At 56.9% G+C, this 14,708-nt stretch overlaps 2 protein-coding genes across 4 annotated transcripts; both read left to right on the plus strand.

Moving 5' to 3' along the window:
* Nucleotides 1–286: 286 nt before the first annotated feature.
* SPNS1 (SPNS lysolipid transporter 1, lysophospholipid) lies at nucleotides 287–7,912 on the plus strand (the record flags this gene model as incomplete). Of its 3 annotated transcripts, XM_084249507.1 has the most annotated exons (12): nucleotides 287–542; nucleotides 637–702; nucleotides 2,609–2,745; nucleotides 3,852–4,003; nucleotides 4,102–4,168; nucleotides 4,956–5,101; nucleotides 5,399–5,554; nucleotides 5,869–6,058; nucleotides 6,401–6,466; nucleotides 6,715–6,813; nucleotides 7,117–7,288; nucleotides 7,567–7,912. In XM_084249507.1, the coding sequence occupies 12 exons, from the start codon at nucleotides 302–304 to the stop codon at nucleotides 7,659–7,661; spliced, it is 1,587 nt and encodes a 528-aa protein (XP_084105633.1). In that variant the 3' UTR covers nucleotides 7,662–7,912. The 3 variants fall into 3 exon arrangements, with proteins under 3 accessions (XP_084105633.1, XP_084105631.1, XP_084105632.1); XM_084249505.1 differs by lacking the exon at nucleotides 5,399–5,554 and having other exon boundaries at nucleotides 302–542; XM_084249506.1 differs by lacking the exons at nucleotides 637–702; nucleotides 5,399–5,554 and having other exon boundaries at nucleotides 302–542.
* An 876-nt stretch (nucleotides 7,913–8,788) lies between these two features.
* Nucleotides 8,789–12,062, plus strand: LAT (linker for activation of T cells; the record flags this gene model as incomplete). Its single annotated transcript, XM_084250208.1, has 11 exons — nucleotides 8,789–8,891; nucleotides 9,075–9,102; nucleotides 9,204–9,235; nucleotides 9,475–9,562; nucleotides 9,706–9,770; nucleotides 9,852–9,881; nucleotides 9,962–10,019; nucleotides 10,094–10,188; nucleotides 11,547–11,609; nucleotides 11,828–11,890; nucleotides 11,983–12,062. 11 exons carry the CDS (start codon nucleotides 8,789–8,791, stop codon nucleotides 12,060–12,062), a joined length of 705 nt encoding a protein of 234 aa, XP_084106334.1.
* Nucleotides 12,063–14,708: the final 2,646 nt, after the last annotated feature.

Raw genomic sequence — 14,708 nt, forward strand, 5'->3', positions numbered from 1 at the left:
AGTGGCTTCTACCCGGGGTGAGGGGCGGCCTTAACCTGGGGCGGGGGCGCAGGGCGGTTCGGGCCCTCCTCAACCCGCAGCTCCCCGACATCACCCGAATTCCCCACCGCAGGACGGGGAGGCGTGACGGGGCCCGGGTTTCATCCCAGCCGTGCTCTGTGCTCGGGGGCAAGCTCCTTCCCGTGTCTGGGCGCACCGCCCTCGCCTGGGTTCCCTCCATCCTCGTTTCTCCAGCCTCCTCCCCTCGCAGGTGGGATCGTCGGTGGGACCGCAGCGCGGGCGGGCGCGGTCCCCGGGGACCATGGCCGGGTCCGACACCGCGCCCTTCCTCAGCCAGGCGGATGACACGGACGACGGGCCGGTGCCTGGCACCCCGGGGTTGCCGGGGATCATGGGGAAACCGAAGTCCGAGGATCCGGAGATCCCGGACCGGGAGGGGCTGCAGCGCATCACGGGCTTGTCCGCGAGCCGTTCCGCTCTCATAGTGGCTGTGCTGTGCTACATCAACCTCCTCAACTACATGGACCGCTTCACCGTGGCTGGTACCGACTTCTGGGAAGAAGACGCGGGGAAGGGAGCGGGGTCCCGGGGGTGGAGCTTCGTTGAGGAGCGCACCCTGAATCTTCTCCTTCCCAGGTGTCCTTCCGGACATCGAGCAGTTCTTTGGCATCGGAGATAGTAGCTCCGGCCTCATCCAGACCGGTGAGTAGGGGCCCTTCCTGGCACACATCAGCCCTTCTTCCCTTTCTAGTCGTGGGCCGCCTGCTGGAGTGTCTGGGGCGTCCCAAATGATCTAGCAGCTGCAGCGAGGGGAGCAAAAGACTGATTCCACTCTGGGGCAGCCGTGTTCAGTTGGGATAGCAAATTTAAAGGGGAGTTGCTTTAGTGTAATGGTTAAGACAGGCCTGGTTTGAAGTCTCAGTTTTCCACGTACGCAATGTGTGATGGTGGGCACGACCCTCCGCCTCTCTAAGCCCATTTCTTTGTCGATGAGACTTGAACTAGTAATAACCCAGATCACCTGGACAGTATGAGTAGGTGACATAAGGCTGTGACATGCAGAGTGCAGTGTTGGGAACATGGTAGGAGAGGATGTCTGGAATGGGGAGAACTGCATTTCACTTGTTGAGAACATTGGATTTGTGGGAGAAGTCAAAGGAGGGCCAAGTCCTCCCTCCCCTCTTTCAGTCATTTCTTGAATGTTTCTGAGCAGTCATTATGAGCACTTTCTGGAAAAGGTGTTGATAACATTTTATTTTATCTTTAAAAATATTTATGCATTCAAGAACTGGGGTACAGGCCAGAGATGTGGGGGATGAGAGGATTCACCAGAGACAGAGTGGGGAACAGAGCAGGTGGACTGATGAGAATACACTGCTGAGGGAAGCAGCGGGCGAGTCAGGAGAGGTCTGCTTTGCTATGTGGGTAGCTACCTGGCTGGGGATTGAACTTGTGCTGCAGTGGCTGCGCATTGCTTCATAGTGCTGCATCTTAACCCCTTGTGCCACCATGGAGGCCCCAACATTTTTTTTTTTTTTTTGTGGGACCCTTGCCGGCGGCCACGGAACCAACTGGCGCTGCAGAGGCTGCGGGCAGCCTTGCAGCCCAGCTCTCAACCGCTGCGTCACCAGGGGAGGCCCAAGGAGGCCCCAACACTTTAATGACTGTTGTGTTCCATCAGCCAAGGACTAGGTGTTCTTATTCTTAGTTTATAGAGAAAAGAGGTAGGATGACCTACATTTCATAAAGAAACAGGCTTGAAAAAGAGTGACGTCTCACCCGGAGTCACACAACTTAGAGGCAAAACAAGGATTTGAAACCAGGTCTTGCAGTGTTCCTTATGCCACTTCAGGCCAAAAAGGAACTGGAGATAGTTAGGGTTGTCTGGGGGAATGAGAATGGGATCATAGGTCAAAGTCTGCAAAGCCCTAAAGAGTTGTTGAATTCGAGAAGCACTAAGACTTCATTAGCAAACCCATTTCTTCCTTTTTTCATTCAACGTGTGTTTATCGAGCATGTTTCATGCTAAGCCATGTGTTAGGTGATGGAAACATAGTCGTGGCCAGTACAGGCCTTGGCTTCTGGGAGCTGGTATTCTACTCCGCATAAACTAACTGTTAAATGAAAGAGAACAGTGCAGTGAGAGAAGGGGGCTGGATGTGTGGGGGTTGTGATGGTATCTGAGCTGGAACCTGAAGAAACTAAACTCTGTTATGCTCAGGGAGCTGAGAAAATGTTCCAGATAGTGGGGACAGCAGGTCTCAGAACCCCTAAGATGGTATTGGGCTTGGCAATTGGGCTGTTGGGGTGCAGGGAAGAGAAAGTAGGGAGCATAAGGTTGGGGCGGGGGTACTGGCTCTGGTAGCTCACTATGGGCCATAGTATGCAGTTTGGGTTTTGTTCTTGGTTGGGTCGGCGGAAGTGAAGAGTCATCTGGATCATCCATTCTACAATGGCAAGTTTGAAATGCATTGAAGATGGGGCTGGACTGTCCTCTGGCAGGAAGATCTAATCGAGTTAGAATTATTCCTGCCCAATCCATTCTCCCCTGTCTCCCAGGTGGGATGATGGTGCCAGGGTTGGGCTGTGACTCTCTGCTTCCTCCTAGTGTTCATCTCCAGTTACATGGTGTTGGCACCTGTGTTTGGCTACCTGGGTGACCGGTACAATCGGAAGTACCTCATGTGCGGGGGTATTGCTTTCTGGTCCCTGGTGACACTGGGGTCATCTTACATCCCCAGAGAGGTGAGACCTCAAGCTGGCTCCTGCTTTTTCCCACCCCACCCCCGACTCAACCACTGATCTTTACTGTTGCCCCTTGGGGTCTTTACAGCCTGGGCCCGGGGAACCTGTGCATCTTATACCTGTTGCTTGCCTGAGTTGATCTGCCCACCCAGTCCTCTTCCCATTTCTTCCAGAATCACCTTCTAGCCATCATCCCTGTTCCCCCTGAGCACTGACTCTTTCCACTCACACCAAAACATTTCTCGACTGTGGAAAAGACCATACCTGGATGGCCTCTCCCCTGCTTCCTAGTCAGATTTCCCGCAAGGCCCCCTTGACCCGCCTCCAGTCTGGGTGAAAGAGCAGCCAGGAGAGGCTCTCACTGTGCCTGCACTTCCTCTCCCCTCTTGCCTGTTGAGCACTGCCAGCTGACCTCCCCCACCACTCCAGTGCCAAAGTCAACAGTGACCTTTTGGGTGCTAAATGTAGCTCCTACTTCCTAGCCCTGTTCTCACTAGATCTCCTGTGAGCCTCTGGCTCAATTGACCCACTTTCTTCCGGAAATTCTCTTTGAACATCTGTGACACCACTCCTGCTTTTCCTTCTGCCTCCCTGCCCGTTTCTTCTTTGCACCTTTGAAATATCCTCTGTGTCTCACTCCCTGCCCTGAAACTCTGTCCTCTGTCCCAGGCACTCCAGACTCTCCTCGGGTGATTACACCTTGTCCTTAGCTTCAGGTGTCTTTGATCAACAAATGAACCCCCACCTGGGATCATTATTCAACATTGGGGTGTGTTGGGTGGGTGGGTAAGATAAAAATTAAGCACTTGCTGGTACAAGGTAATGGGGTAAACCTTATATTGTCCAAACCTCACAATAGTTGTGTGAACAGTTGTTATTATCCCCTTTTGCAGATGAGGAAACTGAGGCTCAGAGAGGTTAAGTTGCTTTTCCAAAGTCACAGCTAGTAAGTAAGTAGTGGAGCCAGGATTCAAGCTCAGGTCTGTCTGCTTCTAAAATCTAGACTTCTCCTGCCATCCCTGCCGCCTCTCCAGAGCCAGCTGGTGAGGTAGGCAGGGGGGCTGGCCGCAGGGTTGGTGCCACCCTCGCCATGTCTTATTCCTCAGCGATTCTGGCTGCTGCTCCTGACCCGGGGCCTGGTGGGAGTTGGAGAGGCCAGTTACTCCACTATCGCACCCACGCTCATTGCTGACCTCTTTGTGGCTGACCAGCGGAGCCGGATGCTCAGTGTCTTCTACTTTGCTATCCCAGTGGGCAGGTGAGCGGGCCTTGGACTTGGTGGCGAGGCAGAAGGGCCTGGTGTGGGGGACATAACTGACTGGCTGTCCCCTCTCCTTCCCTACTCCTCCTCCCCAGTGGTCTGGGTTACATTGCAGGCTCCAAAGTGAAGGATGTGGCCGGGGACTGGCACTGGGCACTGAGGGTGAGTCTGGTCATGCCCGGGGAAATGTCATCAACCTTCTCACTGGTGCTCTTGTTACCCTTAGACACCCCGCTTTTAGTCAGCACGCACTCTTCCAAACCTGCAGCGTTACTGCTCTCCCCTCAAAGTTACGTGCTAGACAGAACTTAAAGGTAACAGAAACCTAGTGCAAAACTAAGCCCCCAGATGGTACTGTATTGGTTCTCAAAATGGGAAGTTTCTAGTGAGCTTCAGGTGGAGCTGGATCCAGGGCTTTCACACTGTCACAGGAATTTGATCATTCTTTTCTCAATTCTACTTTCCTTTGTGTTAACTTCATTCTCAAGCAAGTGAAAGCTTCAGACATTTTCTGTTAAAAAACGTTGGCATCCTGGCTCCTTGAGCAATAGGTCTGAATGATGTGTTAATGATTAGATGGACGAGGATCACATGCCTACCACGGATTTAGTCACGGGCTGAGGAGGTTAGCTCTGCTCTCTTGGCCAAGTCTGGGTTACAAGCCCTCCCCTATTTGAATCACATGGATTGAGAGAAGTGGACGGAATGGTTTCCTGAAAGAAACTTAGGGTGCTGTTACCAAAGAGGTAGCAGTTTGGCTTAACAAATGGGGGCCCCAAGTGATGGTTGCCCCTCTCCAAGACTACAGGTTCAGCTTCCTTGAGCAGGCCCTTACCTGGCTGTGTGATCTCTTAGACCTGAGTTGCCTTTACCACCCTCACTTTCTCCTAGCCCTATGGGTTGGGTGTGTCCCCGCTTCTGCCTGTCCTGAAATCCACTCTTTCCCCAGGTGACACCAGGTCTGGGAGTGGTGGCTGTTCTGCTGCTGTTCTTGGTAGTACGGGAGCCCCCAAGGGGAGCTGTGGAGCGCCACTCAGACTCTCCACCGCTGACCCCCACCTCGTGGTGGGCAGATCTGAGGGCTCTGGCTAGAAAGTAAGTTTAGTTCCATCATAACCCTATCTGTGAGGCTCATAGTGAAGACCTGATATCTAGGTTCAGATTTTTAAGTGGGTCTGGTCTTTGCCTTCCCACCTGCTAAACCTACCTCAGGCCAGGAATTCAGCTGTGACTGCTCCCTGGTGACTTCTGACTGAATTACAGGCCCACGTCCTGGGACCCAAGACAGTCCCTTTATCCAGTGCCCTGACCTTATAAAATAAGCCAGCAAGGGATGTCCCCTCCCCTGACACTCAGGGGAGTCTGACATCCTTCCTTTTAACTGTCCAACAGTCCTAGTTTCATCCTGTCTTCCCTTGGCTTCACTGCGGTAGCCTTTGTCACGGGCTCCCTGGCTCTTTGGGCTCCTGCATTCTTGCTGCGTTCCCGTGTGGTCTTGGGGGAGACCCCGCCATGCCTTCCTGGAGACTCCTGTTCTTCTTCTGACAGGTGCTTGGAAGGGGTGGGACTGGGTGGTCTGCTGGTGGCAAGGGATTGGAGTGGAGACACAGTGATTCAACTCAGGCAGGAAGAGTTTGAATTTCAAGAAATACTTCCTCTCCCAGAGTCTCACTCCTGGTCTGAGAAATAGAAATAAGACAGTGCCTTCCTCTTGGAGCTTTGTGAACTATGGCGTGCTGTGTCTGGATAGGCCTGCGTTATGAGGGTGGCTGGGATGAACCATCTTTCTCTCCAGGCCTTCGGGACAAGGCTTGGGGGCTTTGCAGGCACAGTGACTAGTCCCTTCACCCCTCCTCCCTCAGCCTCATCTTCGGCCTCATCACCTGCCTGACGGGGGTCCTAGGAGTGGGCCTGGGTGTGGAGATCAGTCGCCGCCTCCGCCGCTCCAACCCCCGGGCTGACCCACTGGTCTGCGCTGCTGGCCTCCTAGGCTCCGCACCTTTCCTCTTCCTGGCCCTCGCCTGTGCTCGTGGTAGCATCGTGGCCACCTATGTGAGTAGCTGGCAGGTTGAGGAGGGTGTTCTGGCTCCAGAGTGGAGTAAAGGTACCGGGGGGCAGGACTGGGATCAGCCAGCTTTGTGATTTGGAGCCAACTCTGGGACAGGAATACCCAGTTTGGAATCTCATCTCTGTCCTTTCCCAACTGTGTGACATTAGGCAAGTGACTGAACTGTTCTGTGCTGTTTTATCATCTGTAAAATGGGAATCATAATATTGGCCATTTCATCGGGGTGTCGTGTGGATTGAGGGAGTTACTAGGTAGGCCTGGCCTGTGGGAAATGCTCACCTTTGCTCTTGTGATGAGAGCAACAGGCCTGGCCCCCCTTTCCTCAGATTTTCATCTTTATTGGCGAGACCTTGCTGTCCATGAACTGGGCCATCGTGGCTGACATTCTGCTGGTGAGTAGGGGGACTGCTCCAGGGCTAGCCCAGAGGCGGATGGGGGCAGGAGGCCTCCCTTGCTTTGCCGTTGAATGATAGCCCTTACCCCTTCCTCAAAACCCAGCCCAGACTGACTTCAGAGTCTTGTCATGGGCCTGTGGTCCTGTCTTGCCCTGCCCCCCAGTCCCACTTCTGCAGTGGGGTCCACCTCTGACCTTAGCCTTGGCCCTGTCCTCACCCTCTGCCTCCTGCCTCTTCTCCCCCAGTATGTGGTGATCCCCACTCGTCGCTCCACTGCTGAGGCCTTCCAGATTGTGCTGTCCCACCTGTTGGGTGATGCTGGGAGCCCCTACCTCATCGGCCTGGTAAGCACTACCCCTTGACTAGGCCAGGGGTGGGATCAGGGGGCTCTGCATGCCCAATGCAGGCCAGTGGCCAGGGTCTGAGCCTGAGCAGAACTGGAAGGTCTGGCCCCAGTTAGACATCTACGTCCTCTGTGCCAGAGGACCTTGGCCTTGGCGTCTCAGCTGGACTAGAAGGAGGTCTTTGCAGATCTCAACAGTGAAGGCACGGACCTCACATTGGCGGTACTGGCGTTTTTTAATTTTTCTGGAGGGTGGGTCTACTCTGCCTGACTTTGTCCTGCCTCCTCCCTGCCCTCCCTGCAGATCTCCGATCGCCTTCGCCGGAGCTGGCCCCCCTCCTTCTTGTCTGAGTTCCGGGCATTGCAGTTCTCACTCATGCTCTGCGCCTTCGTTGGGGCACTGGGCGGTGCGGCCTTCCTGGGCACCGCCATCGTCATTGAGGACGACCGCCGGCGGGCCCAGCTGCATGTACAGGGTCAGTTGGGCCTTATGTTGGTCTGCCCACAGCTCCTTGCCCCACTTCATGATGCCTCTGCTGGACCCCATCTGCCTTTCCCGGGCCTGTGTACCTGACCCGTCTCAGTCCCCAGCTTACCCTTGTCTGCTTCAGGTCTGCCTGTCTGAAAAGCTGGTGCTCCTGTGTGTCCACAGCTCAGCCTCTGCTGCCTGTCCGTTTCCCGTTGCCTGTTTGTCGCCTTCCTGCCCTCACATCTGTCTGTGCACCCAGCCTGGTTCTGACCCCTCCCCCTACAGGTCTGCTGCATGAGGCAAGGCCGGCAGATGACCGGATTGTGGTGCCCCAGCGAGGCCGCTCCACCAGGGTCCCTGTGTCCAGTGTGCTCATCTGAGAGGCCCTCTTCACCTGTCTGCACACCCACCACAGCTGACTCTGGGTTGACCCCGGTGGGTGCTGGGCCCAAACCCCCAGCCTGGCCCCACTTCTAGGAGGACCACTGGGCTGTGTTCCAGCTCCCAAACACTACACGGGCAACCAAGCGCAGGAAGCGGGGATCCACGAGGGGGCTCCTCCCCCGGAGCAGCCCCAGGGGCTCGGTGCTATTTGTAACTAAATAAAATTTGTAGCCAGACCCCAAGAGCCTGCTTGAGTCTCTTTGCATGCTAATGACTTCTGACCCCTGGACTGCAGGGGAGAGCTCCTCTCAGCACCAGGGTTCCCTGGGGATGGTTGGGTCACTTCTGTAGGGCCTTGGTAAAATCCCTGCCCTCTGGGCTGGGTGAACCAGAGTGGAGTGAGCTGGCTCGGTGTGACTGTGAGTCACACGTGTTTCCTGGGAGCCAGCCCCCCTCAGCTGGACAGGCCAGCCAGGGTGAGGTGGGGGAAGGCACTGCCCTGGGCTCCTTGGAATTCCTGTGTTGGGGCCTCCTTGCTGCCTCTTCGGACCCACAGATGTGACTGGCTTTCTGGCTGCTGGTTGGCCTGGGGTGTCCTTCCTCTTATCTGGATAGGATTGCCCCTGGTCCTAGAGGCCAGCATGTCCTTGGGGGGGCCTGAGGTACCGTCTCAGGTCTCCTCTCCCTCCCCACTGGCTGGGTGGGGGTGGGAAGGGGGCGGGTGCAGCAGCCTGAGGAGCCCGATGATTTCCTGCCCTCACCCGGCGCTCACCACAGCTTCCTGCCACAGGCGGGCAGGCGCTGAGGAGAGGCAGGCGTCTAGCCCAGGGGCAGGTAGGGCTGGGGCGCAGGGCCCGAGCAGGGGTGGCTGGTGCCCCAGACTCCAGCCTGGGCCCTGCCCAGATCGCCCAGGGATAAAGGTCATCCAGAGCCCACGCTGGCCCCCATTTAGCCCTGTAAGGGGAGGGGACCCAGGGATCCCCCCAGGAGGGCACAGCACCAACACCAGCTGGTGTCCGCTTGGACCTTATACCCCTGCTGGCCCAGCCCTCGCCCTGCTGCAGCTCTGGGCTAGAGGGGCAAGCGGCTAGCAGCCAGGCCTGGTCCCAGCCCTCCGCTGCCGATGGAGGCGGCCACCCTGCTCTCCTACGAGCTGGGCCTCCTGCTGCTGCCGCTCCTGGCCGTGTTGCTGATGGCACTGTGTGTGCGCTGCCGAGACCTGCCAGGTGAGCTGGGGGGATCACCAGAAGCTGGACACGCTGAGCGGCCTCCTCACCGCCTTCCCCAACCCCTTAGTCCGTCTTGAACCATCCCTAATTCTGTCCTGCAAACGGACACACAGTGCCCAGACTCCATCCCCGTCTCCTTCCGTCACCCGCACTCCTGTTTCATGGGCCCTCTCTCCCCAGGCTCCTACGACAGCGCTACCTCGGATAGGTAAGTCTGCTCCCCCAGCCCCGGCCTCTCCCTCAACCTCTCGCCTGGGCTGGGTTGGAGCCTTTCCTGGCCCCCCACCCAAGCTGTGTCTCTCCTGCCAGTTTGACTACAGGCGGCTTGATAAAACCATCTGGTGAGTACATGGAGGGACCCCCACTGGGGGTAGGGGCTGCCTTGTTGAGACAGCGTGTGCCTTTGCTCAGTGTCTCCCCTTCTGACTTCCCACATGGCCGTGGCCTGAGCTGGGGGTGGGGAGAGAAATGGGTGCCTCCTGGGCACGGGGGTTGAGGGGATTCATCTGCCTTTGAGGGTTAGGTGGAGGTAGGGGTGTGTGTCTGGAGCTGCTCCTTCAAGTTGGTCCTGTGTCTTCAGCCACGCTCAGCCCCTGGCTACCAGTCACTTCCTACCCGCCTGTTACCTCCTATCCACCCCTGAGCCAGCCAGACCTGCTTCCCATCCCGTGAGTAGCCCTTTTGTCCCTCGCCCTCCAAGTCCTACTCTTTACTCCCTCACCTCCTTGTATCGGGGGCTTCTTTCCCTGTTGTAATCCCCCCTGGCCCCAGAACTCAGTCCTAGGAATGACCTTTGACCCCTGACTCCCAGGAGATCCCCGCAGCCCTCTGGGAGCTCCCACCGCATGCCAGCCCCCCGGCAGGACTCAGATGGTGGTAAGCAGGGAGTGGGAGCCAGGCTGCTAGTGAGGATGGGCCCCGCCTGAGCTGACCCAGTCTCCCCTTCTCTCTCCCCAGCCAACAGTGTGGCGAGCTACGAGAACCAGGGTGCGTCCAGGCCCCGGGGTGCTGGGGGAGGGGAGGGCTGGGGCCTGACCCGCTGTGCTGACCCTGGTGTTGTTGCCCAGGGCCAGTCTGTGAGGACAAGGATGAAGATGAGGAGGACGAGCACAACGAGGGCTACTTGTGAGTAGCCAGGCAGGAGGTGGGACGTGGCTGGGGCCCGGGTGTCTGGCTCACCCATTCTTGACCCCCCTCAGGGTGGTGCTTCCTGACAATACCCCGGCCACAGTCAGCGCCGTCCCACCAGCTCCTGGGCCCAACAACACCGGCCTCCGCGACAGCAACTTCTCCAGTGAGTCCCCGCTTCTGACCCCACCCCCGCTCTGCTGCACCCCCCCTTCCCCCTGGCGTTATTGCTTTGAGGTCGCCTGTCCCTCTTCTCTTTCTAGAATCCTGTCCTTCAGATTCCCATCCTTCCTGCTCTGATCTGCTGTTCTTACGTTTTCTCTCCTCTTTTCTTTGTTCCTTTTCTTTGTGTGAGGTTGCCTCGATTCTTTTCCTTCCACCCGTGCACTGAAATGTCCTCTCTCCTATCCTATCCCCAAATGCCTTCTTGGTCTGGGGGGGGGGGGCTTTCTCATCGCCTCCTGTTTGCATTTCATGCGTTGTAGCCAGGGCACCTCAAAGGATGTCGATCATAGGCTGTCTTTTAAAAAGCCTGGGGCAAATTTTCTTCTTCCTGCATTGTCTCAGCTTCCTGTGAGCTGCTTTCCTCCCTGTTTGGCCTCATCCTTCCTCATAGAGGCATCGCAGGGCCCGGAGAGCCTCTGTTTTCCGTTGCTCTCCTCTGCGCACTTGCCTGGGCCGTCGCTTGCACGCCTGGCCTCATTTGCCATCTGGTTTCCCGCCACCTCTGGCCCGACCTCCAGGTGGTCTGTCTGTTGCTTCTTTTCATCCCCTTACTCGCTCTTTCAACATGGTGACCAGGCCGCAGCTGGGCTGGGGCTCGGCACACACACCTAAGGAGCCGGGGTTGAGAAAGGAGCCCTCGTTTATGGAGGGCTGACGATACCCCCCTAAGAGTTTGACAAACATTAACTTGTGAGAGCTCACAACCCGCAGGCGCTGTCTGCCTGTCCCTTCCCTCCTCACCTCAGTTGTCCCAGAGGCGCAATGGCAGACGTACGCCTGGCAGCGCTTGGGCAGGACAGGCACAGCTGTACTAGCCCCTGCTTTAATCCTCGCAACCCCCGTGAGGTGGTTGGTCCTCACCCTGTTTCACAGTGGAGAAAACCAAGCGAGGCAGCTTGTCAGAGGTGGCGGGTTAGTGAGGGCTGCAGCTAGGTTGGCGGCCGGGTGGCCGGGCTCCAGAGCCTGCCTTGCCCGCGTCTTCATGGAGAAACAAGTGGCACCCCCCGCCCCTGTCACTTAGCTCCCGCCAACCTGGGCCACGCTGGGCTCTGCTCTTTCTGCTCCTACTTTCCCACTGGCGTCCCTGTCACTTTGCCCTTTGCCCTTGCCCAGGCCACCCACACTGCAGTCTGGGCACCTGCTCTGCCTCCCTCTGGGGCCAGCTGACCATGGACACGACCTCTGGGCATCTGTGCAGACACTCAGGCTGGATATGTCAGTGGTGGTGGGGCTCTGGGGCTCCACCTGAGGGTGCTGGGTAACCATGCTGGGCTCTCTGGTTTCCCAATTCTCCAGCAGTGGAGTCAGGAGAAGATTATGTGAACGTTCAAGAGAGCGAGGAGAGTGGCAATGCGTCTCTGGGTGAGTGGCTGGTGCCCCCCTGGTGTCTCTGAGTGCCCACCCTCCCTTCCTTGCCTCACCCTCCCTTCCTCACCCTCAGCCTCCACTCCTGCTCTCAGTTGGGAGCCCACACCCCTTTCGGGGCTCCCTTGCCCTCTGGTGTCCTCCTGCTCTCTCACCCTGAGGTGGCCTGCCCCCCTTTCTGTCTGGCCATCCCTCTTTCTGACTTGTCCCCACAGATGGGAGCCGGGAGTATGTGAATGTGTCTGAGGAGCTACAGCCCCCAGCGAGGACTGAGCGTGGTGTGTACCTGGTGCAGGGGGAGCATGGCTGGGTGAGTGGCCTGTTGGCAGTGATCTGTGATCTAAAGACCAGCCCCCCTCTCCCCTCATAGCCACCAAGAATTCCCAGGAGCTGGAGGATGAGGAGGAAGAGGAACTTCCAGACTATGAGAACCTGCAGGAGCTAAACTAAGGGCCTGGTAAGAGGCCTGACCAGCCCAGCCTTGTCCTGGGCCTGTGGGCTCTTAACCCTCCCTCCCCACTGTCTCAGCCCTACCCTCTCTGACTCTGGGGTCTCCTATTGTCCACCTAATCCCATAGTCCCTTCTTCTCTCCCCACCCTGCTGTGTTTCAGTGCAAGGCCAAGCCTGACCTGGAACCAGCCTCGCCTGAGAGAGCTAAGCCGGCAGCCATGTAATGGCTCTGCTCCACGTGGCACCCGTCCTGGCCTTAGCCTGACAACAGCCTGAGAATTTCCCCTAACTTATTTTCACTTTGGGGTACAGTCAGTGTTCCCCCAACACTGCACCTTCTGATGCAGCCTGAGAATGAACTACTCTGACCCCAGCCCTACTCTGCTAGAATAAAGGCTGGTGTGGTCTGTAAGTGCTCTTGCCTTGGGGAGGGGGCCTTTGGGCCGGAGTCGGGTGGGGTGGGCTGTCCTGAGGGCCTGTGTGTCTGTGGGTCTCCATCTCCCACAGGGGCCCCTGCTCCAGGTACTGCGCGTGTGACTGAAGGGTGGCTGGCACGTGTCACTTTCTGAATGTGGCACATCTGAGCCAGGCCGGTGCTTCTGGGACTCAGCTGTATCTCCCCACGAGACAGTGCAGGCCGACTGTGATGAGGGGAGAGCAGGGTGTGGGGGAGCACAGGGTGGGGAGTGGATATCTGGGGCAAGGCCTTTGCCCTTCAGTTTCTCAATCTTTAAAACAAGGGGGTGGGCTTGATGACCTCAAAGAACTTTTTGTGGCTCTCGATAAAACCAAACTTAAAAATCGTCTAAGCATCCAAAAAGTGAATGTGCAGCTCCGAACTCTTCCAAGTCCCATGTGTGGACGGCTCCCCTGGAGGTCTTCCTACAAGGCAGGTGTGACTCGGTGGGCCTGGGGTGGGGCCTGGGCATCTGCATTTTGGAGGTGCACCCAGATGACACCGACCCTGCTGTCTCATGAAGTGCACGCTGAGTAGTCAGGCCTGGTGGGTGCCCTGTCACCATGGGGGCTTGCCTGGGCCAGTGAGGCTGGCTGGGGATCAGGTGGGAAGTGTTGGGGAACAGAAGCAATTTGTTCACGGCTGTGGCTTGCCTGGGAGGATGTGCCCACGTACCCTGGAGCCCCCACTTGGAGAGCCTGCTGGAGAATGTCGCCAGCAGAGGGGAGTGTGGCCTGGAGATGGGAAGGCTACCTTCTTGATGCCAGAACTCCTGGAGCCAGTCATCCCAAAACGGACCCCCCTCAGCTTCCCATTTACATGGCCAATAAATTCCCATTTTCCTTCAATCAACTTGTCTTGGGGTTTCTGTCACACACAACCAGCGCAGTCCTGACTGACACCCCAAGTGGTTGGTGTCCCTTATGTGGCGTCCCAGACGTGATGGGAGCGGCTTCTCTTCCTGGAGCTGCTGCCGCATTTCCATCCTCACCTCACTTAGCCGTGGGCACGCCCCTGTGGTCGACTGGCCCCATTTCGCAGATGAGAGAACACAGCTCAGGAAGAAACGGTTTGCCCAAAGGCCCACAATCCGAGGCAAATCCGGAATTAGCTCTGTGGCTGTCGGCCTCCACACGCTGCCGCAGCGTTCCCCCTGTGGCGGGAGGCCCGGCTGGAGAAGTGGAGAGGGAGGTTGGGACAGTGCCCGACAGGCTGGGTGCCAACAGGTGGGGTTTAATCACTTTATTTGAAGGAAATAGATATAAGCAGAGGCCTGGGCTGAGGCGCAGAGAGTGGTTTAACAGCAAGAATAATCTAGCAAGATCAGTACAGCTGAAGATGGCGTGGCCTTTTACTCAGCAAGCGTGTGGGTATAAAGCCTGATGAGTCCAGCACACGGGCAAGGAGGCGGCACGGGAAGGCTCGGGTTAGCGTTCAATGGCCCATGGCTGGAAGCCACAGACGGGTCACCAGGACAACGGGACACAGGATCCCAGCCACACCTCGGCTGCCCGCCAGCGCGTAGAAGTGAGTGGCCTGAAGCTACACCTGCCAGCACGGATAAGCACTACTCAGAAGTGGAGCGAGAAAAGGAACACAAGGTGCTTTATTTATATAAAGTTTAAAATATAAAAAAAAATGGGGAATACAAATGTATGTAAGGGTCTCAAGAGAGCGGTAATCGCAGGGCAGAGGGTGGAATATCGGGAAGGAGCTCAGGAAGGCCTCAGTGACATGTGTAACATCTTATTCTTCAGCGGGGTACAAAAGTGTTTGATATGGGATTCTTCAACGTACTTGCAATTTTGAAGGCCCTTGTAACAAGAAGAGAGACCAAGGAGGGAATGGCGGGGGCAGGAGGACAGGTAAACAGGAGGCCGAGTCGCTTGTCTGTCTGTGCCAAGTGGGTGAATTACATTTGGTGATCTAGATCTTAGCAACAGCACATGCAAAGGCCCTGAGGTGGGAAACAGTGAGGAGGCTGTTGGCATCAGGCAGGTGAGAAATGGCGGCAGGCTGGTTGGAGAAGTGGATGGGGCTAGGTGGACAAATGAGATGTTTGGACGGCAGAGCCAGGAGACAAGGTGATGGGTTGGCCATGAGCCGTGGGGCCATGAGCTGTGGGGAAGGGGCATTCTCTGAGCCACTGAGCAACTTCCCATTTGGGTTTCCTGGACCAAGTAAGAGG

The sequence above is a fragment of the Talpa europaea genome, assembly GCF_964194135.1.
Source record: "Talpa europaea genome assembly, chromosome: 12".
NCBI lineage: Eukaryota > Metazoa > Chordata > Mammalia > Eulipotyphla > Talpidae > Talpa > Talpa europaea.